This window comes from Neophocaena asiaeorientalis, unplaced genomic scaffold (assembly GCF_003031525.2).
Source record: "Neophocaena asiaeorientalis asiaeorientalis breed wild unplaced genomic scaffold, Neophocaena_asiaeorientalis_V1.1 scaffold218, whole genome shotgun sequence".
NCBI lineage: Eukaryota > Metazoa > Chordata > Mammalia > Artiodactyla > Phocoenidae > Neophocaena > Neophocaena asiaeorientalis.
In genome coordinates, this window is record NW_020172818.1 from 12,891,033 (window position 1) to 12,918,343 (window position 27,311).

General features: G+C 50.9%; 1 protein-coding gene across 1 annotated transcript in view; it reads left to right on the forward strand.

The window, feature by feature from the left end:
• LOC112397554 (uncharacterized) overlaps window positions 1–26,407 on the forward strand; it is a 35,201-nt gene extending 8,794 nt beyond the window's left edge. The window contains exons 3-14 of the mRNA XM_024741784.1: window positions 79–370; window positions 3,668–3,831; window positions 7,061–7,140; window positions 8,158–8,281; window positions 10,284–10,410; window positions 13,704–13,762; window positions 17,207–17,275; window positions 17,406–17,514; window positions 20,309–20,512; window positions 21,201–21,292; window positions 23,716–23,845; window positions 26,262–26,407. Coding sequence (XP_024597552.1) covers window positions 79–370; window positions 3,668–3,831; window positions 7,061–7,140; window positions 8,158–8,281; window positions 10,284–10,410; window positions 13,704–13,762; window positions 17,207–17,275; window positions 17,406–17,514; window positions 20,309–20,512; window positions 21,201–21,292; window positions 23,716–23,845; window positions 26,262–26,266 — 1,455 coding nt within the window. The 3' untranslated portion in view covers window positions 26,267–26,407. The remainder of the gene's footprint in view (window positions 1–78; window positions 371–3,667; window positions 3,832–7,060; window positions 7,141–8,157; window positions 8,282–10,283; window positions 10,411–13,703; window positions 13,763–17,206; window positions 17,276–17,405; window positions 17,515–20,308; window positions 20,513–21,200; window positions 21,293–23,715; window positions 23,846–26,261) is intronic.
• The last annotated feature ends 904 nt before the right edge of the window (window positions 26,408–27,311 follow it).

A 27,311-nucleotide genomic window follows, 5' to 3' on the forward strand; every position in this document is an offset into this window, starting at 1 on the left:
AGGGGCGGTGCCCAGGCCCTGGCACGTGACTGGGGCCTGCGCCGGGCCGGTCCGTTCCCCGCGCGTCCCTCGGCGCAGGTGCCCGTCTGTTCCCCCGCCGCCCCAGTCCCCGCTCTGGTGACCTCTTCCCCGTCCCTGAGACCCCCCGCCCGAGAGCGGGTCCGGCGCCGTCCGCGGCCGCCAGTGCTGAAGCAGGGGCGGCCCTGGCTCCGGAACCGGCCTGAGATCCCGGCCCGCCGCCACGGTCACCAGTCGCTGCTGGGGGCGGACGCGTGCGCGTCAGGGGGCTACTCTGGTCAGGAGAGCTGTTGCGTTGTGCGGCGCTCGGGCCGCGCGCTCGGCTCAGAGAACCTGTACTCACCTGTCCCGTGTAACGCCCTGGCGACCTGGGGGCGGGGACTGTGCTCCACAGTGAGAAACAGAGGGCTTTCAGTGACTTGAACGAGCCCCTCGGGTAGTTAGGGGAGTAACCAGGATTCGAGTCCAGGTCGGTGGGTGTCAGAGCTTCAGCGTCTACCGTGCAAATGTTGAAACTGACGCTGGAAAGATTCAGGTCTCTGTCCAGAACCTTCCCTTTATGCAGAAAATCCCGTTTCCCGACCTTGTATGATAATTTAGTGAAAACCCCGTAATTTGCTCCTGGCTGATGTGTTTCTGTCACCTGCGGGCAGGTGGCATTCGAGCCTAAAGTTGAACTCTGAAGACTATATTCTCACGTTCCAACGCAGACTCTGACGACGTTAGAATACTACCAGTTCTTGGCTATAGCCTGCTATCTGGGAGCCAGGCACTGTAATAGCCATGCCACCTCTTAGTAGTCCCATCTTACAGTTGAGAAAACTGAGGAACGAGAGATGATGTGCCTAATAGGTGGCAGGGCTGGCTCTGAGGCCAGACGTTTTGGCTGAGGCATAGGGGTGACCACTGCACTGTCCAGTAAGTGGGGAGGCCAGTGCCCCAGGGCAGGCACCACTTGTGTCTGGATTGAAGGGCTTGAGCAAGTCATAGACTATTCCACAGTCTCAGCATTAGGCAATCAGCATGGCTTTTGCCCTCCAAGGAACTAGGACTTGGTATTGACCTAGAGCTCCCTACACTCTGCATTGTCAGCCACTGCTGTTTCTGCAGCCGCTGCCTGCAGCCTGGCACTGGTCCTAATGTCTGTCCACTCAATGAATGAATCGACTGAGAGCTGTCCTCCAAATGGGTTCCTTCCTGCTGTTCCTGGATCCTTGGAAAAGGGTGAAGGCAAGGCAGGGGAGATTTGGGGCTGCGCTCAGTGGGATCAGGGCATCAGCAGTCGGGCTGTACTAGATGGGAGAGGATTTCTGCTTGTTGGTGAGATGGCTGGGGAGATGGGAAGAGCAGGCAACCCAAGATCGGGGGGTCCCATCTGCCCTGCCCTGCTGTGGACACTTGGGAAGGTCACTGACCTCTCTGAACTTCTTTCTCCATCTGTGGATATTGCCATGGTAATCAGAGTCATGCTGAAGATTAAACGGGATAATACGCTTAAAGGGTCTGCTTATTGTACATTTTCATCACCACCTTTTGGAGTCAGTTGTATCAGTTGGATGAGCGTGCAGCTGGATGAGTCATTAGGGCCCAGCCTCCTGGAGCTTCAGATACCAGGCTACGGGGCCTGGACTCCATGCCGAAGTCGGGGGAGCCATAGAGTGATATGAGCAGAGAGGGAGGTGGTGAGATTTTCACCTGTGGACCCAGAGGCAGGGATCCTCAGGAGGAAGCCAGGTCCTACGCTGCTGGTGGGCGTGAAGTGGGTCCAGCCTGTGGAGGGGTGTGTGCCAGCCAGGGTCCATCTGAATTACAAACACACATGCCCTTTGACCCAGCAACCCGATTTCTAGAGAGCCCACTGCATGCATGCTATGTGTGCAAACCAGGACTATCCTGCATCTGTTACTAGGGGCCGGTGACTGCTCTGTGGCCTGTTCACCAGAAAATGCAGCAGCTGTAAATGGGCTGGTGCAGAAAGAACGCAAAGACATAGTAAATGAAAGGAGTAAATTTAGAGCAGTGCAACTAGTTTGCCGTTGTATGGGGGACAGGAGTGTTTGTAAATGAGCATACTAGCTCTGGAAGGGCATGTGAAGAGCCCCCTAACCGGTAGCCTCCAGGGAGGGGACTTGGTGCTGGAGGACCAGGGAGGGGCACTGTCTACCCTTTACCATCACCCTTGGGTGCCCTCCCCCCATTTCTGAGCCATACCCACGAGTTATGGTTCAAAACAGAAATACCATTTAAAAAAACAAGAACAGTCCTAGTGATGGATTACAAGGCCTGGACCAGGCTTGGCCATGTGGATACAAGCCAAAGAAAATTCCAGAATGCTGGGTTTTGTCATCACTATTTGCCGCCCTTCCCCTTCCCAGGAAGCTGAGAGGGAAGTCAGTGGATTCCTTCCTGTCTTTCCTCACTCTAAGGCAAGTCAGCATCTGGAGCTGTTTGGCAGGGGGCCTGCATTGTGGTTGTTAAGTAGTACTTAATGGGATACTGATGGGGTCACTCTTGAGCAGGGTCACTTGAAAGTTATTACCTTCCCCTCCGCACGAGGAACCATAGAGGGTGCAGGTTAGAGAAGGAGGACAGACCGCTGGGCTGGCAACCAGGAGACCTGGGTTCAAGATCTCACCTGACTTTTCCCACCTGTGTGATTCTAGGCTTCTCTCTGGAATCACTTTGCTTCCAGGCACCTCAGTTTCTCCATCTACAAACAGGTGTGTGTGTGTGTGTGTGAGTGTGTGTGTGTGTGTGTGAGTGTGTGTGTGTGTGTGTGAGTGTGTGTGTGTGTGTATGTGTGTAGGTCGTGCATACATTTAATAGATCTGAGCTATGTATTGTCCCATTCCCACCTCTCTCCCATCTGTACAATGGGATCATAATTACCATCCTGCCTACTTCATAGGGGATCAGGGGATAATTTGACCGCAGATAACCTTCTTGACATTCTCAAAGGATAGTTTTCTGTAAATGCACCAATTTAAAATGCCACTAAAATAACAGTGACATTACTGAGAACCTACTGAGGGCTGTGTGCTGCTCTGAGGACCCTACAAGTTTTAGTGTAATCCCCCACCCTTAGAATGTAAACTCCGGGGGGACTGGATATCTGTCCGTTCTATGCGCTGTTGTCTGCCGTGTCCAGCGTATTGCAGGCATCCTGTAAATACCTGGGGGTGTGAACAGGCATTTCAACGACTCCATGAAGTTGGTCTGAAGTTTGCCCTAACCTTGTGAAGAGGAAGCCACGGTCCCGGCAGGTGAAGTGTGTTGCTGCTGGCGTGAAGCTGACTCATGGGACCTGGGGGCTGAACCCCAACGGTCTGAGTCCAGAGCCCACACTTCTAACCATGATGCTCCCCTGGGCGCGGGTCCGTGAGGCAGGTCCAACAGAGCAGGACCTGAGGGCCATCTCGGTTGCCCTGCTCACAGGGAGTGACTTGTTTCTGTGTAGCACCTCCCCTGTCCTTACCATCTGTGCCCCGGAGAAGTGACCACCAGCTCAGGTTTTAGGCATTTGCTGTCACTTGTGGGCATTTGAAAACACAAATGGCATATCGCAGAGTGCCTGGAGTGCTGGATGGACTCCAGGGGTGGTGGTGATTTCAATGTCTCTGACCTTACGTGCCGTTTCTTGTTGTTCCAGTGCCCATAGAATTCCTTCTCCCATCTCCAAGTGGGACAGGCAGCCTACTACCTGGGAGCTCCGTGATCCAGACGCGCTGCTGGGACCTGGTGTCTCAGCCCACTCAGCACATTGTACTGGCTGAACCGGGGGACCCGAAAGAGCGGGACGCAGAGGAGCGAAAGGCAAGTGCGGTCCAGGGCAGGCACAGAGGGCCTCACGTGCTGCATTGGCATCGTGACGTGAGTGATAACACCCGCATGTTTAGCGTGTTCTGTGCTCCGAGCTCTAGGCTGGCACTCCTGGGCATTGTCTCTTCAAACCTTCTCAACCCTGTGAGGCACAGAGAAGTCAAGGAACTTGCCCAGGGTCACACAGTAAACGGCAGAGCAGGATTCGATCTCAAAGAGCTTGGCTCCTGGGCCTAACTAACTATTCCAGGAAGCTTAGGGTTTCTGGTGAAGGTTCTGCGGTGAGGTGAGCAGTTCTCACCTGGGAGATGGCCCCCGTTCATTCTCTGTGCAGGAAAAGCAGCTGGTGAGGAGTGGAGTGGAGTGCACAGTGTGGCTAAGTGGGAAAATAAACCAGGACCTGGACTTTGCTGGGGCAGTTGATTGTAAAACCACTGGGGCCAAGACCCTTTTCCCAACCATGATTATAATCATCATCTGAGCTTTGATCTGGTTCCCAAATGATTGATGTGATTAGTTGCATAAACTGAAATATTTTTCTCCTTGGGATCTGCTCAGTTGCCTTGTAGAATCCTGTTCTTTGGTATGTTCTTGAGTTTTTTTACCTTATCAATAAAGAGAAGGAACATACATGCATTGAGCCTTGCTCTGTGCTGGGACTGTGCTGGCCCTCTACAAACCCACCCCAGTGCTGCCTTTCGTTGTGTCACAGTTAGGCTGCAGAGGTAAGGGGGGCTCAGGCTTACAGTGTGTCAGAGCCAGGGAGTGAGCCCATATCTGTCACTCAAGCCCCTCATACCTTCTGCTACACCCTGCTGACTCCCAATGGACATATTCTTTGTAAAAGAAAATTCTGTGTATAAAACCAGATATCCAAAATTCACCGTCTGTTACAGTCTGATCATGAAAGTTCTGTGCTGGTCAAGAATCCAATTGAAATGGATCTTTTCCCCTTGAATTTTGCCAGTCCACGGATTTCCTGCTCTCCTGCTGACTGCGCTTTTTTTGTAATCAGTCTTTCCTTGCTCAATCATGTTCTACTTCTGCTTTTCCTTTGAGACTAATGTACTCCAGTGTGTGGGAAATGCTCTCCATGTAGTAACACCTTGTGCTAATGATCAGCTCACTGTGTACGTGGCTCTATTTAGGGCAGAGTCAATTTGGTATAAATCTTGTGTGAGAAATTCAGCGAGAACAAAAAGCTTCAGAGAAAAGTATCCCTGCAGCCTTCCCAAGTGCCTTTGTCTCCGTAACTATGGTTTCCGGGCAAACGAAGAAAACACTCAGGAAGGATTTTCTTTTAATAAAGAAACTGAAACAAAGGACCAAAGATGGCAGTAAAATGATAAGCGATTTTAGTTTTAGTTTTGACTTATGAAACTAGAATATAGAGAAGTACAATGAATATCAATAAATGAACATGGTTCCTCCAATTAAAAACAAACAAACAACTTCCCCTGTGTGCTACGGCAGAGGAACTGAGCAGGCAGACAGGAGGTGGCAGCTGTGATGCACGGCTGGGCGAGCCGATCCACATCCCACGTGACTCCAGGCAGCTGTGGGGTCTCCCTCAGAAGGCACGGCTCTAACAGAAGCCGCCAAGTGGCCAAGTCGTTCATCTTTCTGAGTGTCTTCCTGTGGCGTGGGATGATTGACATATTTGCTTCTGGTGGGGAGTGTGAGACTCAAATTCAGGAACATGTGTGTTGGAAAGCTCCCAGTGAACTGGACTGCAGAAACGGTTTGAGTTTTTCTTGCGTGGAATCACAGCTGACCGCAGGACCCGGGAGCTGTCCAGGGTCCTGAAAGGCTTGTCCTTCACTTTCAGACTCCAGGGATCAGCAAGGAAGTGAACAAGGGAGAGTGTCATATCTTGTCATTTCTGAGTGTCATTTCTGTCATGCAGCTACAGCATGCCCAGCACATTGCTAGGTGCTCTGCAGCAGTCTCTCTCTAACACACGTGTCTACTAGCCTGGCTCTTTGCCTCTGCCTGGCCCGAGCTCTACCCTCCTGTTCCTCAAGTGCCCATGCCAGGTGCTGCCCTGACCTCCTATGTCCTTTGGTCCCCAGCACATGTGGCCTGGCTGTGGCAGCGCTAGATCCTCACCCAGCCAGCCTGCTGGGCCTCTGACCAACTGTGTGTCTCCTAGCGCTGGAAAGGCCAAAATGGGCATGTCTGGGAGGGAGTTTTGAAAACTGGAAAGCTGAAACAGTTGAAACAGAGGTTTTTAAGGCCACATTTTGATTACTATCCACCATTAGTGGCGTGTGTGTGTGTGTGTGTATGTGTGTGTGTGTGTGTGTGTTTGGTTTAGGAAAATTTGAAACTGAGACGTGAATGGAAGGGTGTCCAGGCTGTCATTCTGTAACTGTTATCCCTGTAATGAATTGTTGCCATTATTTACATGCATCAGACCTCCTGCGTCAGACTGGGCTGCTTGAGGGCCAGGTCTGCGTCTTACTCAGCCCTCTAGCCTCCGAACATGGCACAGGGCCTCAGTGGCAGCAAGGGCACAGGCACTGTTGATGACCCAAGAAACACAGTGAACAGAAGAGAGAGGGGCAGCTTGGGTCTCCCTCCCGAGAGCTGGCTGCCACAGGAGGGGTCTGCATTCGATTGTGGCAGCCTGCGTTTAGTGAGCACTTACTAGGTGCCTGGCTCTGTTCTAAGAAACACATGAATATTTCCACATTTAATCCTCACTGCAACCCACAAGGTTCAGACTTTTGTGATCCCCATTTTACAAGTGGGGAAACGGAGGCACGGGGATGTTACTAATTTACCTGAGGCCGCATAACAGGTAAGTGGCAGAGCTGAGATGGGAGCCCAGGCTGAGCACCAGGCAAGCTCAGATGTTTACGCCCTGTCTCCAGTGCTGAGGCCGGGCCCCACCCACTGTGAAGCGAGTTACAGAAACCTCAGGTTGCCTTCTTGATTGCGCCCAATGTGCACGTGCAGCCGTAACACAATGGGAGGGAATGTCCCCAGCTCCCCCGCCTCCTAGGGACACCAGGGCAGTGATGATGTCCTCCAAGCCTCGGTTCTTTCATCTTCAGGGCACGATTATTGCTACGCTGCAGAGCTGCCAGGAGGTCAGAAGCCGCGTGGGTAAAGTGTGACGAGGACACTTTAGTATGTTGCCGTATTGTAGGCCGTGATTCGAATATGGTAAATCATTGTTGACAGTCCTGAGGTTGTCCTCTGTGTGTTGCTCTTTCAGAAAAGGAAAGGGGGCTGGCCTAAAGGCAAGAAAAGGAAACCCCCAAGGGACCCTCCTGTTCCCCGCGCTCCTAGGACAGGGTAAGATGGGGGGATTACCTGACTGATGTTAAGGTAACATTTTGGGCTCACCCTGTGGCCTCTGCTGTGTGCCAGGCCTGGATGGCCTCTTATCCCATCGCAGCCTTTGTCTGTTTTTCAGGGCCCTTGATCGTTACGGGGCCTCACACGCCAGGGAGTGAGGGAGGGTTGCTTAGTTCTTTAAGCTAGAATAAGGTTCTGATGCTCAAAGGAGAGCTGGGCTTGGCTCACAGACGGGAAAGGGGGTGGCTGTGAGGCCAGCAGGTCTGGTTTCCCTTTCAGGCTTGCAGATATGTATGCTCCACGGCCTCAGGGGAGCTAGTTAACCTTCATCAAGGCTCAAAATGCCCCCTCCCCCACCAAGTGCACTGAGACCATCCGTCCCTTGTCCCCTGCCATCGGAGGCTGCAGAAGAGAGGCCCCGGGCCAGTCACTTCCCACTGCTCTGAGGGTCACTTTGCTCCTCTGGAAGCTTGTGCGCTTTTCTCTTTTATCCTCAGGGTCCGCACATTTCTAAGGGTGAAGGTCTTTTCTCAGTTTTCCTGTAATTCCTGTGGACATGGCTTTTGTTCCAAAGACTGGTTTGTCTCACCCCAATGCCCACAGCCTCTCTCCCTCTCCCTCAACCCGAATCTCCCTGATCAGGAGGGTGGCCTGTACCTGGAGCATTTGGGCCGCACAGCAACCTCATGAGCAGGTGGTGTTATATCCATTACACAGAGGGGAAAACTGAGGCTCAGGTGGGTTGAGTGAGTTGCCCACTCAGTCTTCGTGCCCCTCCCATTGGTGGGGGGGTCCCCCTTAGGACTTCCATCAGTCTCTGGATAAGCCAGCCATTCAAATATTTTCCCCTTTTTGATTAACCTCCATTTCACTGGTTAGATTGAAAAATATGGGCAAACCCATGACTGTTTATTTGTATGAAAACCTGAAAGTGGAAGTAGCTGCAGCAGGCCCCGCGGCCTCCGCTCCAGCCGGTAGCTCAGAGCTGTTGCGTTTGTTCCATTCCTGGTGCAGGTACGTGATATTCCTAAATGAGCAGAGGAGCCCCCTGAGGGCCAGGCACCCAGATCTGCCTTTCACGGAAATCACGAAGATGCTGGCCGCTCAGTGGGCTCAGCTGCCCCCAGAGAAAAAGCAAGTAAGTCCTTTTCTGCGTGGAATGCGCAGAGGAGTGGGCCTAGCTGTCTGCAGCCTTGATTAGGGGCTGTTCCCTCCTGGTCTGTCTCTTCACACTGGAGCCAGAGGGCACTTGCCAGAACGCGGGTGGGAGGTGCCTCTCGCCCCACCCCTTCAAAGCAATGACTGGTCTCTGGCTTTGGCGTCCACCATCTCCCAAACTGTGTCAGGAGGAAGGGCGAATCCATGAAACGTGGCTAAATGGTCCAGAGTTTAGGAAATTCTGGAGTAAATCAGGTGAAACAGATCTTTTTTTCCCCCTGCAGGAATTTCTTTTGGAGCATTTTAATATAATTTTATTCACTTAAAAATATTTCAGGCGAGGTCCATGCTCTCCTGGAATGAGATGTGGAAGGAGAGACGGAGCAGAGCACTCTAAGGGTGTGAGAATCTCTGTCCTGTCTCCTGTGAGGCTTTCTCAAACTAATTCCACCATGGAACCCCTTATACACAGAGCACCTGTTAGCCTCCTAGGGAAGTATGTTCTGGGGTCACAGGGGAAGAAACACTAACGTAGGGGATACAGTCATGCCTTTATCATGGCATTCATGTCCAATGTCAACTTCTGCCACCACCCCACCCCACATTCCAGTCACGCTGATCAAGACACGCCTGCTTCAGCATCACTTCCTACGAAATCCCTCCCAAATCCCTTCTAAGTATGTCTGACCCCAGAGCCCATACTTTTCCCAGAACTGCCTGCTGCCTCCGGAGTGTCCTTTCTTTGGGTTAAATGCAAAGACTCTGAGATGAGCTTCTTTAAGCCCCTGCACTTGCAACTTTTTAGCTGTAGAAAACCCTTGCTTCAAATTAACTATTGGGTTAGCCAAAAACTTCATTTCGGTTTTCCCATAACATCTTATGGAAAAACACGAACGAACTTTTTGGCCAACCCCGTGTTTCAGAGAAATCCTAATTTGGGGGCATGGTATCAACTAATAACATTCTTCTCCTTGCTACTCAGGTTTGCAACCATTCAGGAGGTAGATCCAGTAGCCAGTCAGACAACTGGAAGAGCCCTGGCTGTCCCAGTCTGGGCAGGCCCCCCGACTCTGGCTAAGAGCAGACTGGGGCCCTGGCTGTCTGCTGGAGCTAGGTCTTGGGGGGAGGAGAGAGGTGGGGCTCCACCAAGCATCTCTGGTTCTGGCTCCCAATTTACCCCCCTGCAATACACACACACACTAGTTGTCCCTGGGTTACACCAGCTGGTGCCAGCCTCTGTGGCTGGAGATGAATCCAAGTCCCTGCCTTCAAGGAACTCACAGTCTCGGCTGTCGGGACCTCCGAAGTGGATGCATACAATCCATGGTGAGGGGTGCCTGGGACAGAGGTCTGTGCCAGGGGCAGGGGGTCTCCAGGAGGCACCTAAACCAGTGTGGGAGTGCCCTGAGTCAACCTGGGGGCATCAGAGAAAGATGCTCAAGAAGGTAAATGTTCTGTGATAGATCTTGAAGGATTAGTAAGATTTGGCCAGGGGAGGAAGGTTGAGACAGGTGTTAACTGATGGAGGGAAAACAGTAGCAGATGGGGTAGCTTGGGGCTGGGTCTGATTCGTCTCTATCACTAGTGCCCCACCCAGGACCCTGCAGAGAGTTAAGCACTGATGTTTGCTTGTGTGATAATTGAATAGAATTGTAAGGTCCCTCAAGGTGGGGAGGGGAGCTGAGTGCTACCCTCCTCTACAGTCATCAGACCACACCTAGCAGAATGGTAAAAGCCACAGGGAGGCAGATTCCAGCTGATTGGAAGGGAAACTTTCTGTGGTCTGCATCATTCAAGTAAGGAATGAACTTGCTGTTAGGCAGTGAGGTTCCCATCCCAGCAGGTGTGCAAGTAGAAGATGAGCAATAGCTTCTTGGGACCATCCTAGAAAGACTGAGGCAAGTTGGACAAGAGGACACCTCCAGACGCCCCCCCTCCCCCGGATTAGGAGAGTCTCAGAATCTCTGTGCTCCTTCTTCCAGAGGTATGTTTATGAGGCAGTTGAAGACAAGCAGCGCTACATCCGAGAGCTGCAGGCCTACCAGAGCTCCAAGGCCTACCGAGCCTTCCTGCGCAGGCGGGCAGCGCACAAAGTGCAGGCACTGTGCGGTGAGTGGGGCCTGGCTGGGGTGGGCTGCAGCTTCTGCCTCCCAGGCCTGAGGCTATGGGATGTTTTACAGCAGAAGGCACATTTGAAAAATGCTCTGTGTTAGTCTCAGCCTTGGTCAGCATTCACATCCTTATATATTATGGATATTAACCCCTTGTGAGATATCCCGTTTGCAGGTATCTCCTCCCGTTTTGTACGTTGCCTTTGCGTTTTGCTGACTGCTGCGCAGAAGCTTTTTAGTTTGATGTAGTCCCACTTGTTTATTTTTGCTTTTGTTGCTGTGCTTTTGGTGTCATATCCAAAGCACTGTTGCCAAAACTGGTGTCTAGGAGCTTTTTCCTTACATTTTCTTTTGGGAGTTTTTTCAGTTTCAGGTCTTATATTTAAGTCTTTAATCCATTTCAAGTTCATTTTTGTGTATGGTGTAAAATAAGTGTTCAACTTCATTCTTTTGCATGTGGTTATCCAGTTTTCCCAACATCATTTATTGAAGAGACTATCCTTTCGCCATTGTGTATTGAATTCACTGAGTAGGTCCTCTCTGAACACTTTAAGTATATACATTTTTAAACGTGTCAATTATACCTCCGCACAACTGGGGGAGGGGGAAGAGCCACGCCCCGAACAAAGCCGCTGGCATCACGGTCTCCCTTTGCGGCTCTTCTGGCCGGGTTGAGACACATCTTGTACCTGATTAAAGAGGAGGCATCTCATTCCCTCCTTCTTAGGAACGTCAGAGAACGGTCAGGTAGTGCTGGGCCAGTGATTACGTTTTACTCCTTAGAAGGAGGAAAGGAACCCGCAGTTATCGAACTCACTGCTTCTCAAACTCGAAAGTACCCTGGATCACCGGGAGTCTTGTTAAAATGCAGGTTCTGACCCAGCAGGCCTGGGGTCTGCATTTCCAACACGCCCCTGGCGCTGCCGAGGCTGCTGGTGCAGGGACCACACTCTGATTACGTTGGGGGTCCACTTCCCCATAGCATCTACGTGGCACGTCCCCACGTGCCAACAGCATCCTACTGCAGGTCCCGGCATTGCCCAACTGGAGTCAGGCCTGCTGTATCAGGAATCAACACACTGAGCATCCCTAAACCAGTGGGCACAGGAATGGCAGGTAAACACCCCAACTCCCGCAACCCGCCATGCTGAGATGTGTCCCGTGCGCCCCCTCGAGGCTCCTGGTGGGACTGCGCCCTATTGACTGTAGTGGCCTCTGCTCAGCAAGGCCCCCCATACTGGCTTTCTCCCCTTCCCGACCTACTTCCCCACTCCTCTACCAGCATTTCCTGAGATCACTGTCCAAAAAAACCCCCGCTTGCACCAAAATCCTTGTCTCAGAGTGTGCCTCTGGGGGTGCAGGCCTAAGGCAGAGAGGCGAACTCCATTTATTGTCTGCTGACCCTGCCTTCACCATGGAGGTCGCTTCTTGTTCCATCTTTACCGTCCTTACTGGAAGCTGTATCAACTGCAGTGCCCACCAGAGGCCCAGTTTACATTCAGACTCAGGGCTGCCACCCCACCCGTGGTACATTCCCCTCCAAGGGGCACATGGCCTCAGGGCAGCGTGGGGTGTCCTCACCGGTGGTGCGGGGTCCGTCACTGTCTATCCTGAGGGTTCTTCCTGCCCTCCCCATGCTGGGGGCTGACCGGCATCCCGGCAGAGCCCATCAGCTCTCCACTTTGCCGCTTCTCACTCCCGCCTGGGCCTGGCTGAGCGCTGCCTCCATAGTGGTCAGGTGTGGGCTCAGCGGTCCAAATGCCTGGGTCCAAATCCTGGCTCTGCCACCTTGCACAAATCACTAAAGCATTTAGTGCCTCCGTTTCCTCATATAGAAAGTCGGGCTGTAATAGGACCTCCTGCACAGGGCCTGGTGCCGATGAAACGAGTTAAACCATAGGAGCTTGGTGCTCAGTGCTTGGCACACAGCGAGTTCAGTAAGAATTCGTGCTTCATACCCTTTGCACTGGGGCATGAGCCTCCCCCCTCTGCCACAGCTTCATCCAGAGAGAGTATCTGCAAACTTCTGTAAAGGACTAGATAATACTTTATTCTCTGTGGACCCTGTAGTCTATGTCGCAACCACTCAACTCTATGGTTGTAGCAGGAAAACAGCCATAGACAATATGTTAATGAATGGGTGGGGCTGTGTGCCAATAAAACTTAATTACAAAAGCAAGCAGAGGGCTCAGTTGGTCCACAGGCAGCTCCACTCCGGCCCATTGTATTTCTTGGATTTCCACTTAACATTTGTTTTCAATCAAGGACCTGCAGATAAAAATAATCCATTGATAAACCACTGGTCTAGCATATAATTAGTATTAGCAGAGTGGGGTGTCCAATGGTTCTGAGGGAGCTGTGAGGCCTCTGGTCCTCATGTGAATGTCAAAGCTAAGCCGATTGTGCCCTGAGACCTCTGGCTAAGAGTCTCCCCATGAGCAGCTGTCATTCCCCGTTCATATTTTTCTCCCTAAGAATGCTATGTCAGGGCTTCCCTGGTGGTGCAGTGGTTGAGAGTCCGCCTGCCGATGCAGGGGACACGGGTTCGTGCCCCGGTCTGGGAGGATCCCACATGCCGCGGAGCGGCTGGGCCTGTGCCGTGGGCCATGGCCGCTCAGCCTGTGCGTCCGGAGCCTGTGCTCCGCAACGGGAGAGGCCACAACAGAGAGAGGCCCGCGTACCGCAAAAAAAAAAGAAAAACAATGCTATGTCAGACTTCGCAGAGAACACCGCATCGCGCTTAATCCTTCAGCCATGCTGGAGTTCTGCTGCCTTCTTATTTTTGTGCTTATTTGTAGATTGTCATCACATGACAAGCTGGCGTGTTACAAAGAAAGGCCGCCCCAAGAGAGCTTGGTTTTTAAATAAGATGTATTTCTGTCTTATTTAAAACACAGTAAAATTTAAAAGTTTACTATATAAAAATGTAATAATTATAATAATAAAAAAATACCACTAGATTCTGCCATGCTAATAAAAAATGAATTGTGTATGTTTTTCCTTGTTTCTCTCTCATCTTCATTCCGTACCTGGCCAGGTGTTTATAAACGGAAGTCAGAGGTATCCGGTTTTTCCTCTTGGTTTATAATAAGGGATTTTCAGACCTCTGCTGAAATTGAGCAGCTGAAGTCAAGCACTGATCCTCCAGCAGGAAGCATGGAGACCTCTTAGGATAAATCTTTTCAGCCTCAGAAGGCGCTTCTGACCCTTGAGTTGATGCTTCTGCAATAAGGCTGAGGCCTTTTCTGAGAAAGATGCTTTGTAAAATGAGGCTTTTTTTTTCTCCATCAGGAACAGGTACACTAGGATGTGAGTTTGAGAGCGAGGACCTTGACTTCTCAGCAATTGACGTAAGTATTCGCTGGGGGGGCAGGGGGATGTGGTTTTAAAATAATCACCCTCGTTTGGTGTGGGCGGCTGAGAAATGGTCCCTCCCAAAGGATATCTGGGTCCTAATCCTTGGGGCCTGTGAATGCTACCTTATATGGCAAAAAACGGGTCGGTCTTTGAAGTTGTGATCTAAGTTAAGATCTTGAGGGAGGGGAATTATGCAGTCACACGTGTCCCTACAAGAGGGAGGGAGAGGGACACTTGACACAGAAGAGGAGGAAGCCGTGTGACCACTGGCAGAGACTGGAGTGATGCGGCCACGAGCTAAGGAAACCATCAGCCACCAGAAGAGGCTGGAAGAGGCAAGAACAGATTCTCCCCAGAACCTCCAGAGGGACCTAAGCCCTGCCCACACCTTAATTTTGGTCTAGTAAGGCTGATTTCAGACTTCTCGCCTCCGGAACTATGAGAGAGTAAACCTCTGTTGTTTTAAGCCATCCAGTTCGTGGTAGTTGGTTATGGCAGCCCCAGGAAACCACCGCATCTGGGCACAGGATTCCATGCATTGCTGGAGTGTGGCTCACACATCAGTCCCTTATGGAGGCCTCTCTTTGTGTGTTCCTTGGACAAGTATGTACTGAGCCCAGCTCAGTGGGAGGTGGGAGACCAGGCTGAGGATGCAGAGGTGGGTGAAGCCCAGCCTCACGGCTCCTGTTCGGGGGAAACTGGCAAGCGTGCAACACTTCACACCAGGATCTGCTGTGATGGAGACAAGTGCACGGTGAGAGCGGCCCCTGACTCTGGGCGAGTCAGTCTCAGGGCAGGTGATTCTGAGATGATGCTCGTGAAGAAGAGATGGGAAATTCCTAGAGGAAATGCTGGCCAGGTGGAAAGGAAGCACAGAGGGAGCTCTAGGCTGGGGCAACAAGAATTGCAAAGGCCCGGGGATGGGAAGCAGCCCAGCGTGTGTGTGGCTCTGAGCAGTTCAGGACGCCTGGAGCAGACAGTACGCGGATGGGGATGAAGACAGGGCAGTGGGGACCAGGCTTGTCAGGTGGTCTGAGCTAAGGTGTAACTTGTAGGTGTTTCCCCTTTGAAGTCAATTGATGATGAAACGTATATATTTAACAAATGAAGAACAATTGAAAGTGACTCTTAAGGGGCAGATGTGTTTACGTTGAAACGTTCTGGAAGGCTACACGAGAAGCTCTTGCAGTACAGTGAGTAGAAGTGGGAGCTGGGTACATTTTACTTTTCACTTTACACCACCCCTTTTCTGTTACTTTCAACACGCATTTATAATAGCTTTAAACATTGTTTGAAGTACACCACCTTTTATCATTAGAAAATGATTTGAGACAGAGGGCAAAGGACTTCCTGAGTCCATTGTCCACATGAAAGGTCAGCCCTCTGTGGCCCAGGCTGGAGCCGCTATGAGAGGAGACACATGAGTGGAGTTCCCGCCGGCAGCCCCTCCCCCTGAAGGGGTCTGCTCTGCGCAGCCAGCTACTCTCCCACCAACCCAGCCATCCTCTCCCTGGAGCCTGCGCTGGCTCCCCATTGCCTTCCATGACCTGGCGTCCATCTCCCTACTCACCATGTCCCCCACCCACCATGGAGGGATGCCAGCAGGCACCATGCTTTTTTAGAATCTTGCCTTTCTTCCTCACCCATTCTGTGACCTTAGTCAAACACCTTTAAGTCTGAGGCTGGCCTTCCTCATGACAAAATATAGCTCAGAACATGACTGAACGATGTAAGAGCAGACAGTCATGCAGTGTCCATGCCTGGCTTGAAAATATTAGTCACTGTTATTGTTTCATGTCTCATATCTCTGTCCACCAGCGTAGGTGGGACCGTGTGTCACACTGTTTATGGGGCTGCCCTGTTAACGCCTGGTAATGCAGGGGCACGAAGCCAAGAGGCCAAGGGCCAGTAGCTCAGTGTCTGGTAACCCAATGAAAGTGCAGCTGCTCTAGTTGAATTTGCAGGGAAACATGCACTGATTCTCATAGATGAAGACCTCACACTTTAATGGAGAAATAGGATAAATGGTTCCTGGCTATTGTTTTTCTTGGACGCTTTTTCTTGGGTGCCTTGTGATTCATTTTCTCTTGACAGTGGTTCCTAGTCTTGGCTTCAGGTTGTGAAAGGATTTGTACTAGGGATTACCTGAATGAGTTTTGGGTCCCTCCCATAATTGTTCAAAAGGTCACCAAACCTAAAAGGCTCAGCCCCACCACCCTGGGCTATGTGCGATTAATTTTACAATAATGACGTATTTCTTTTTTTTTTTTTTTGCGGTACGCGGACCTCTCACTGTTGTGGCCTCTCCCGTTGCGGAGCACAGGCTCCGGACGCGCAGGCTCAGCGGCCATGGCTCACGGGCCCAGCCGCTCCGCGGCATGTGGGATCTTCCCAGACCAGGGCATGAACCCATGTCCCCTGCATCGGCAGGCGGACTCTCAACCACTGCGCCACCAGGGAAGCCCCGTACAATAATGACGTATTTCTATAAGCAAAAGTGAGAGGATGGAATTTTTTGTTGAGGTGTACGTGCAGCTTGGTTGTTTGCTCTGATGTCTTGGCCTCGATGAGCATTTGGGCCCTTTCTCGGCAGTGGCCCCTCTCTCCTCCGTGAAGCTCCCTCCTGACGAGTCCCCCTCCCTCTGCCAGCCCTCATCTTCCCGCTGTGGAGCTCCCTGGGGCCCCCTCGCTCCCGGCCTCTCTTAGTGGTCTTTCCGCTCATTTAGTGAGAGGCAGAGGCAAAGCCTCACAGAGGGTGCGGAAGAAACCCTACAGACACTCTTCCAGTTGGGGGCACATCTCCGGGCTGAAGGAGTGCCCCTCTGATGCGGGAGAGGATTCCTGAGAAGCAGAGTGAGTGGCAGAGTGTTCTGAGCATGGTCATTTCCCCGCCAGCTCTCGGGGCAGCAGGGGACACTTCAAGTCTGTGACAGGAACCATCTCTTGTCAGAGCTTGGGGAGTTTTTACGTCTCTGAACTAAATGTAAGCAAATACGTACAGCTCTGTTTTTTTAAATTAACTGTTTTTCTTTTAAAAATAACACGTGCATGGTAAAAAAAAAAAACAAAAAATGCAAACAGTGTACAAAGGTTTACCATGAGAGGTGGGTTCTGTGCCCAGAGCCCCAGTCCCTCACTCCCCCACGCCATCCCTGCATCCCAAGGCCTCCACTATGACCAGTTTCTAGTGCATCTTCCAGAATAGTCCATGGATATATGAGCACTTACAGGTTAGTACATATGTATTTTGATAAAAGGACACATCTTTGTCATTTAGTCACAGAGTTCATTTTGCTCATGTTTTCAAAGCAAACTCTTTGAAAATATGAAAAACTCAGAATTGGTTGTGGACTCAGACAACACCACCAATTCTCAAAACCTCCCTGTCGTACCCTCTTTGCCACATTCCTAACACTTTCTCTCTCACTCGGTGACAGAGGCCTTGGGATGAGTTGAAATTCTCAGCTGTGCTCAGAAAAGCCTCAACCCGGCAAGCGATCTCACAGGTGAAAAAAGGACTAGCAAGACCCAACCTAGCCCCGCTGAAGCCCGTCTGCCGTTTTAAGCTAATTTTATGTTCAGAGAAGGCGGGATCCCGCCTCCTCCCTGCTCACCAGAAACCGTCTCCGTCCGCAGGGGGATGAGAATGATGACCTGTACTGTCGGACCTGCAGGCAGTTCTTCAGTTCCCTGCATAACAAGCGGGAGCACCTGCTGGGGAAGCAGCACCTGCAGAACCTCACAGGTAACCAGCCTCTGGTCAGTGCATCCCCTTCTCAGCACCGTGCTTGCTGAGTGGGCTGGGGCCAGTTACTTAACCTCTCTGTGCTTCCACTACCTCATCTGTAAAGTAAGGTTGAAATCGCCCGCCTCACAGGGCTCTTCTGAAGATGGATATCAGAGCCGTGTGCAGGCCTGGTTCAGCTGAGATGTCACCTCCTCCAGGAAGTCTCTCCTGGTTTCAGACATGGGGTGGGGGGCTCCTGAGGGTGTGACATGTACCCTTTGCTTAGTAATTATCATCCCCTGCTACTGTCACCATCACCCTGCAACATGTGTGTGTGCACATACATGCAGAGACACAAGACACGCTCACACAGTCATGACTGTGCGTGCACGCGTGTGCGCGCACACACACACACACACACACACACACACACACACACACACACGTCTGCTCTCCTGGAAGGAAGGAGCCATGTGGTTTAGGACATATCTCTTGCCCATAGTAGAGTTGCAATAAACATTTGATGAGGGAATGCACAAATGTACAGGAGGCTCACCTTTGTCTGGGGTTTGTAAGGAAATAAAGTGTCTTCAGTAATGTGTTGCTGAAGGTGAATAATGGCAATGGAAGTAAAAATGAATCTCATTACCTGAAATTGAGTATAATGTGTGCACTCCATATGCCTAGAGTTATACTGTGTAAATTACCTGCTGGAGAGGATTACGGCTCATTTCAAAATCTATAAAATCATGTACTAGGGGACCAAGAGGCTGTAGATACATGTGGCTCTGATTCCATGTAACTCTCTGAGGGCCTTTGCAGTTATTTAAAAGGAAACAGACATGGGCACACCTTGCTTTGTCTTCTCCCTAAACCGCCTACCAGTTTTATGTTAACAGTCAGGCTCTCAAGAGCGTTTCCATGTCTGCCTTAATTGCTGTGATATTGTTGGAAAGCAGGGCTTTGAGCAGCTGCGGTATCTGAGTCTCGGTCCTGATGGGAGGGGGCATTAGCCACTCATCCTTTCAGAGCAGGATCTCATGTGGCTCTCGTTGCCTGGGATCCCCCCAACCCCTTGAGATGAGAGTGAGCCCTGGAGTCGCCTGCTTCTGCAGTCACCGCCCCAGAAGAACCTGAACGGTCCCCTCCCCAGCTCTCCACTCCCTCTCAGCAAAACCAGGGTGGGAAGCAGGTATGGGGCAAGGTCCCAGAGCTCTTTGTTTTTACAGTGTTATTGGGATCTAATTCACACACCATAAAGCTCACCCACGGAAAGTAGTTTTCAGTATATTCACAGATACGTGCAGCCACCACGACAATTAAGTTTAGAACATTTTCATCACCGCAACAGAACCCATCCCCGTGAGCAGGAATGGTCCTGGGCAGCCACTAGGGTGCCTTCTGCCTCCATAGGAGGCTCTGGTAGTTTAATACTTGATGTCTCCTTTCTGTGGCGACAACAGTCATCCCCGCCTTGGTGACATCTTAGGTGGCCAGCACCCTGTCACCATTAAGGACCTGAGTTTGAATCCCTGCTCTGCCGCTTACTGCCTTTATCACCTTGGCTGAACTCTCTGCCCACTGCCTTCATTTTTTCAAGTGCAAACTTGGGAATAATGATAATAATACTGACCTCACAGGACCGTCGTAAGGAAATGAGTTAATCCCGTGATGCCTGGCACACTCTGGGTGTCCACTGTGTAATTATTATGAGCTTGGGGGCTGTAGCGGATAAGCAACTCCCTACCTCCCCACTTACTTTCCAGGAATCTCAAACTGCTAATGGTTCCCTGTAGCTCCCTGCTCTGTAATTTCTTTTCATCAAGCCCTTCTACAGGAATGGCCTTCCCACCTCTGTGTACTGGGTCTCACTCCTATTCATCCTTCAAAACCCTATCAAAAAGGTGAATAATAGCAAGTACTGGGGAGGATATGGAGGAATCACATCCTGATTCACTGCTGGTGGGAATGTCAAATGCGGCAGCCACTTTCGAACAGTCTGGCAGTTCCTCAAAAATTTAAAGTTACCATATGACCCAGCAATTCCACTCCTAGGTATGTGCCCAAGAGAACAAAATATATATGTTCACACAATATTATGAATGTACATGACAACATTATTCATAGTAGCCCCAAAGTGGAAACAACCCAAACATCCATCAACTGATAAATAGATAAAATACGGTCCATTCGTACAGTGGAATATTCAGCCTGAAGAGGAGTGAGGTACTGATATGTACTATAAGGTACATGAACCTTGAAAACAAACATGGTAAGTTAAAAGTCCAGTCACAAAGGACCACAGATTGTATGATTTCCTGTATATGAAATGTCCAGCATAGGGAAATCTGTAGAGACAGAAAGCAGGTTAGTGGTTGCCTAAGGCTGAGGGAGGGTGGGGGACGGGGGGGTGATGGCTAAATGGAACCAGGGTTTTCTTGGGGAGGTGATGAATGTGTTCTAAAAATGATTGTGGTGCTGACTGCACATATCTGAATACACTAAAAACCACTTAATTATATACTTTTAATGGGTAAATTGTATGGTATGTGATTTAGATCTCAATGAAGTGGTTTGGAAAAAAGATACCCATCTCAGTCAAGGAACCCCTCTTCCAGGAAGCCTCCCTTGCTGCCCTCCATCTGGCACTGGTCCCAGTACATTCTTCTTGTACATCTGGGGACCTGGCGCAGGGATTGGGGTTCGGAAGGGATGGGCTTGCCCATATCTGGACAGAGGGCCAGACCCAGAGGAGCCGCTCATCTTATGCTCAAGGGGCTGACCTTTGACACAGGATGTCTTTGCTTTTTAGGGGAATTTGAAAAAGATTCTGCTGAGTGCTTGAAGCATCTGGAGCCTCTGGAGGGAGAGGTAGGTCAGAATTTGAACAAAGGGGACTCAGAGGAGGAAGCTGAGTGCCCTGATCCACTTCCACTCAGAGGCCTGATTCCAGAGACGAGTTTTGCTTCACTTGACTTACGTTTCTTGCAAGAGTTCATCTTTAAACTTCTGAAAAGTGAGTAGTCAAGTTCTACAACTCCCTAGTAACTTTGGTGCCCAAGGGTTTTATAATCCTATAATCCTAAGAGCAACCTACATAATAGGTTATAATATTAAGTGGAACAAAACAAAAAAAAAAAAAGGAAAGGTTGCAACTACGAGAATAACAATAAGTAAATATAATAATCAGACGGGAAATAACCGAGGGCTTCCGGGAAGCCAGGCACAGGTCTAAGAAGTTTATACAAATTACCTTTTAATTGTGAGGTCGGTTATAGTATCACCTCCTCTTAAAGATGAGAAAGTGCAGCACGGGGAGGTTAAGTAACTTGCCCATGGTTGTATAGATAGTGAGCTGAGATGGGATGGGTTCCAAGACCCATGTTCTTCATAACTTCCCTACAATCTCAACTATATTTATAAAATTATGCATATGTGAATCTGTGCAAATGTTAACAGTGGTTACCTCTGGCAGGCAAGAGGAAGGTACTGTTTTTCTTTATTCCTTTCTTATTTCCCCCAATGGATAGATGTCCTTTATATTATCAGAGAATGAAATAGGCAATATTAAAAAGGGTTTTGAGGATGCCCTGTATATGTCAGGGTCCCAGCTGTTGCCTGTTGTGAAGTGCAGTTCAAAGAGAAGGGGAGGTTTTTGATGGAAAGGACAGATAAAGACGGCCTTCTCTCCCCTTTCCTCCCAGTCAAAGAATTTGAGCTCAGAGAGCTGAGGAAGACTTTAGAAAGAGCTCAAGTAGAGCAGGAGGCCCTGCAGAGGCAGCTGCTGGAGTTCCAGGTGAGGCTCTCGGGAGGGAAGCGCCCAGTTCCATCTCTGTAGCCCCATTGCTCAGCTCAGGGCCCTACCTGGTGGGGTCGGGAGGCAGGGGAAGAAGACCATGTGGTCCGATTGAAATAACGCATCACAAACCAAGGTGCCACTAGCCTCCCCACCATTCCTGCTAGGGCATACTTGTTATACATTCTTGTAAAATACGGAGCGTTTGTGTTTCCGACGTAGAGAAATTGTGCTGTGATCCTTCTTGTGCTGCGTGCTTGCTTCACTCAAGGCTCCGTGTTCATCCACGCTGCCCCATGGCATCTGGCCTGTTACTTCTCTACCCACTGCACGTCCCTGGCCCACTCCCCCCGTTGGGGGCCCCAGTTTGCACCAGCTTCCGTGACCACAGCTTAGGGTGTGACGAGCACCCTTGCTCGCATCCTGTTCCATGAGAGGAGGTCTGGACCACATACCACAAGGAGGGTTGCCTGGTGTGGATTGGGAATAATTTTCAGTTGGCAAGTGTGTGCACTTATGCGTTGATGGGTGGTACCTGTTTTGATGAAAGCAAAGAGGAGATGTGGTGAAACCGTGCAAAAAGTCACAATTTTTAAATGTGTTATTTTATTCTGAATAAAAAGTAAGTTATATTCCTTGAAGAAAATTTTGAAATTTCAGAAGACATTTTGAAATTTTTCAGAAAAATGAAATCCAATCATTAGAGAAGCATCATTAACATTTGTGTAGCATCTTCTAGTCTTGTTTTCCACAAATATCTAAATCTGTTTACATAGATATATTTGTATATTATCTATATATTTATGTATCTCTGTATTTATCTAAATAGGTAGAGATAGGTAGGTAGGTAGGAAGAGAGACAGGAACAAAGGAAAAATTAGAATAAAAACCACACAATTTGATTCCTACGGTTGCCATTTCATTCCATAGTAAGTAAGCATTTTCACATCTCCTCCGATGTCCTTGTATGAATTGCCTCTCATGACTGCAAAATATGTCATTATGTGGATGAACCATAATGGATTCCCGTTTCCCAGTTGGTGGACATTTTGGCTACATCCAATCATTATATTATAATAACACTGTGAACACTCTTGTCAGTGTTTACACTCATCCTTGAGCTCCCTGGGGAGGGATTCCTAGAAGTCTGGTGCTTACTTAAAAAGCAGAAGCCTTAAAGAGGTCCAGAAAGGACGTGGCATCTGCTGTGATCCCGAGCACAGGCTCTCGCGGTTGGAATCCAGGCTCTTCCCCCAGCTGTGTGCCTCGGGCTCCCCGCTTCACTTCTTCACCTCCCCGGTTATCAGTCTCTCCATGCACCACTGGGGGGAACAGTAGGTCCGCCCCATGGGGTGGTTGTGAGCGATTACATGAACTGATCCACCTGGCAGGGTACCAGTGGACGTCACGGCATCGCCCTCTGGGGCTGTCCCCTCCAATGCCTCCAGCAGATTCTTCATCCCACACTTCTGTGCACCACAAAGGTCCACTGCAATTCCTGTTTCCTTTGAGTGTAGTTTTGTTACAGAACTTTGAAGAACAGTGAATGTTTAAAGAAAAAAAAAAAAGGAAATACCCCAGTTATCTGAAGCCATCGTGCAATGACCCCCCTGACATAGGTCCCTGGAAATCGGCCCTGCCAGGGCTCCTCGCTTAGCAGCCTGGGCGGCAGGGAGAGTGTGTGCCGGGGTGGGGAGGGGTGTCCCCTACTGTCCGGGACCTTCTTAGCAAGGCAGCTCACTGAACTCCCAGCCCACATCTTAGAGGAGGACCACCACTCCTGCCTCCCAGGGATGCTGGGAGGGGCTGAGGGCGGGACACACAGTCAAGCCTTCTCCAGGGTGGGAGCCCACCCACTGCACGCACAGCCCTTGCCCTGGGGCTGCCCCATGTCATCCTGGCCCCCAGGGCCCTGTAGATGGCAGCACGAGAAGGGCTGGCTCAGAAATCAGGCCCAGCTGTGGGTCTGGGCTCCCGTCCGTGGTCATGGGGCTGGGGCAGGCCACTGACACCCCGGAACCTCGCTTCCCAGGCGGGGACACATCCTCAGCAGGAGGGTGAGATACTGAGTGATGTAAAGGGTCCAGCACGAAGTAATAAGATTTTTAACAAGTGGGGGCTGTGTCAGTGGGGTAGCTCTTTTACTTACTGGAGGTGTGGGGAAGGGAGATGGACTATGTTCATGGATTCTGAGAGCAGCTGCAAGACCCTCTTTGTTTAATTGTTTATTTATTTGATTACTTCTCTACTTGGGGCCTATTTACTTTTAATTATTTGTTCATTTACTTATTTACTTTCTCATTTACTTATATACATATTTATATACTTATTTATTCACTTGTTCGTTTGTTCATTCATTCATTCATTCATTCATTCCCTTGGAAAGTCTTGGAGCCAGCTGCCTGAACACTGTGTTCTTTTAGAATCGGCAGCAGAGGCTGGAGGTGGAGCTGGCCGGCCTGAAGACCTACGGGGTCGTCCTGGAGAAGGAGTTTGAGAACCTGAACATGGTCCTGATGCTGTCCCACTTCGGCCTGCGAGTAATAGACATGAGTGAGCCAGCCGTCCGGGGCAGTCCCTTTCCCCCTCTCCCCGGGCCACACGCATGCTCCCTCCAGGTCCTCGCTGGTCTATAAAGCCGAGGCCCAGAGGTTCCTGTCCATTCATTTATTCACGCCTGCATCCCCCACTTCTTTACCCAGCATGCTTCCCACATGGCCAGTGCGTCCAGGTTTGCTGCTGGGTGCTGGGGGATGTATGGAGATGAACGATGATACTGTGATCCTAAATCCAGCACCCACTGGGTGCCAGGCCCTGAGCTGGGCACCGCCAGGGGATGAAGAGGTGGAGAAGCCCCTGGCCTCAAGCTCTAATCAGGTGGACAGATCCTCAGTCACTAGACTGTCGGGGTGCAGTGTCCCAGCAGAGAGCTTCCCTCCATGGACAAGGTGCTGTGGGCACTCAGTTGGGAGGCAGTTCTCTATCTATGGGAGGTGGGCTTCTAGAAGGACTTGACAGAGGAAGGACCCAAGAGGACAGTCCCAAACTCCTGAGGCAAAGAAGGGGCCAGAGGCACAGCAGGCAGGGAGCCCCGCGTGTGCCACGGAGGTGAGGGAGGGCATAGAGCACATACGTGGCTGTGTCCTGTGCAGGCCTGGTGCAAACGCTCCTCTTTGAAGAAAAAAATCATGAATACCATTTCATTGTAAAATATTTAAATATGACCTTTTGGAGAAACATAAAATGTGACCATTCCCCTTCACTCCCCACTCCCCTGCCGGATCCCTTCCCTGCCCTCCCTAGAAGCTTTTTACTGTTCGCATCTTCCTGCATCTCCTTCCTTCCAGCCGTTTTCTATCTGTTTATGAATGGGGTAGTGTCAAAAATCATTAACAACAGGAATTTCTTGAGACATGGCTGGCCATGAGCTGAGAGCAGGGTCCCTGGGGCCCCTGCTGGACCAGGCCTTAACCCCCTTGGTTGCTGGATTGGGCAGCTCCTGGGCAGTGGCTGTTTACCAATCAGTCTGGCAGATGTCAGTACTCTCAGACCTGGCCTAGCCGCACTGGTGCATTACTGGCTGGCCACCAGCACAGTGCAGGCGAGAATCAGACGGATTTGTTCACTGACAGCTTGTCTGTTTGCTACGAATGGGACAGCACCCCAGTCCCCTGCTGATTCACCGCTGGGTGGGACACTTGGGGTTTCACATCACGGTGAAGCAGTGACTCCAGAACACATCACATCTGGGCACAGGGTGGAGCATTCCTGCTCTATTAATAGCGACGCCTCAAGGCCAAGGGCTCTGGCAGTGAGGCGGATGGAGCAGGTCCTGCTGCTTTGGAAAGTTGGAGACTTGGCCTCTTTGCTTCCCGTGACCTCTCCTCACCATCCTCGCTTGAGAGCATTTGCCCTGGCCAGATTCCATGTGAATTTTTATCCTTACATAGTGTAAGTGGGGCTTCCCTGGTGGTGCAGTGGTTGAGAGTCTGCCAGCCGATGCAGGGGACACGGGTTCGTGCCCCGGTCCGGGAAGATGCCACATGCCGCGGAGAGGCTGGGCCCGTGAGCCATGGCCGCTGAGCCTGTACGTCCGGAGCCTGTGCTCTGCAACGGGCCAGGCTTGAGCGCTCCTAAGAAAGGAGGATTACACAGGCTCAGGTTCCTACTGGTTGTGGGAAGCAGGTAGGAGGTGTGTTCTCCAGTGTTGATAAGCCCATGGGCCCCAGCTCTCTCTCCCTCCCTGTGGCCTTTTTCTTTTCTTGTGAATTGGATCCATTTACTGCAGTCATGACAGCAGCAGCTCTGGGGAGCAGATGAAGGATGCTCTGGGGGTTGGTTAATGTCCACGTGTTCTCACGTGGGTGTCCTTCCCAGGGAAGGCATGACGGAAGGCATTGGATGTGGTGCCTGGAAAGTATAATGTAAAGGAAACCCAGCTTTTAGAAAACATTTACTGATCACCGGCTCCAAATTTATCAATGCATCTGGTGTCAAGTAATGTCCAGAAAGTGGTTTTGCGGGTTCAGCTCCTTCTCTGCTCCCACCACCCTCTGTTTCCTGTGGTTCCCCTCAGCCCACTCACTTGGTTCACTCCATCCAGAGACATCCTCCGAGCCCTGGGCTCGGTGCTGGGAAGCCAGAAATTCCAGGAGACGTTTTATGACCTTAGAGAGCTCCAAGTCTCAGACGGTGACACTGGGGAATAAATTGGGGCTGATGATGTGACCCAGCCATCCTGCCTAAGCCTGAGTTGTGTCCAGTGTAGGGCCAGGTGGGCCCTCCTCTCAGACCCCCTTCTCCAGGACCCTGTCCGAGTTCTCTGTCCGGGACCAGTGCACAGTTGTCTCTGCAGGCATGTCTGAGATGAGCAGAGCAAGCATGGATCGTGCTTCATCTGAAGGAGCCCTTGGGCTCCATAGCTTTTTCCGGGCAGTAAACTGTCTGCTCTCCCTTTCCAACTCTGCAGCATAAAGCAGTGCCCACCCCCGCACCGACGGAACCCCGGGACGCATTCTGGACACACGGGAGTCAGCTTCCAAAGATGTATTTCCCTCAGTGGAGGAAGAGTGGAAGATCCTGGGGTCCTGCGGATGGGACAGCCAGGACGGCTCTACTGACCCAGGAAAAAATAAATTGTGCATGTGTGTTTGCACAACAGACGCAACCTGTCTTTTGTCTGGGGCTTGGCAGCGTCTGCCCTGTAAGCGTTCCTTCTACGGACTAAAAGTTGAGCAGCTTTAATGTGGGGAAATGTTGGTGGAGTGTGTCTGCCTCTGCAAGCACAGAGGCTGAGTGCAGTGCATACCTGCTCGCAGGGCACACTGTGCCCGGCAGCCCCGAGTCTCTGGCGCACTTTGAGCAGCCCCTCTCCTCAGCCTCTTGGACACTTTGGTTTCCTCTGCTGAATTGTAAAGACAGCACTGCTGCCCATCAGCCTCAAGGGATGGGATGAAGATGGAGTAACACAACCAACTTGTATGCATTTAGGTCCCCTGGAAGCTGACCTTGAGATCAGGACCTACACGAAGCAGGTAGTTTGGGAGGTGATCCCAAGTAGAGGAGTGGGGAACTGAAACAGGCAGGGGAGGACAGACATGAGAGGATGCACTGTGTCAGCAAGAAACTGTGGCTCAACCCCCAGGGAAATTCTGGGAGCCAGGGTAGGACCCACACCTGAGAGCATCCCACGCAGTGGCCTGGAAGGTGGGGTATTTATCCACCAACTCCCTTCCATCAGTGCTGGAGGATGGCTTCCAGGAAGGGTCAATTCCTTTTCCTTCCAGCCTGCTGTGCAGGTGACAAGGGGGGTGGGGCACAGGAGGCCAGAAGAGCCTTGAGCAGGGAAATGTACGCTGCAGTTGGAAGGCTGGCCAGCGTGCCCCCTGGGGTGGCAAGGACAAGGGATATGGGTAGGGCACCAGCAGTGTCTGTTATGGGGCTGTTGTAGGGCTTTATAGGCTATTAATTGATATACAGCTACAAAATGGGGGCAGGGGTCATGGTGGGTCCTGTACAC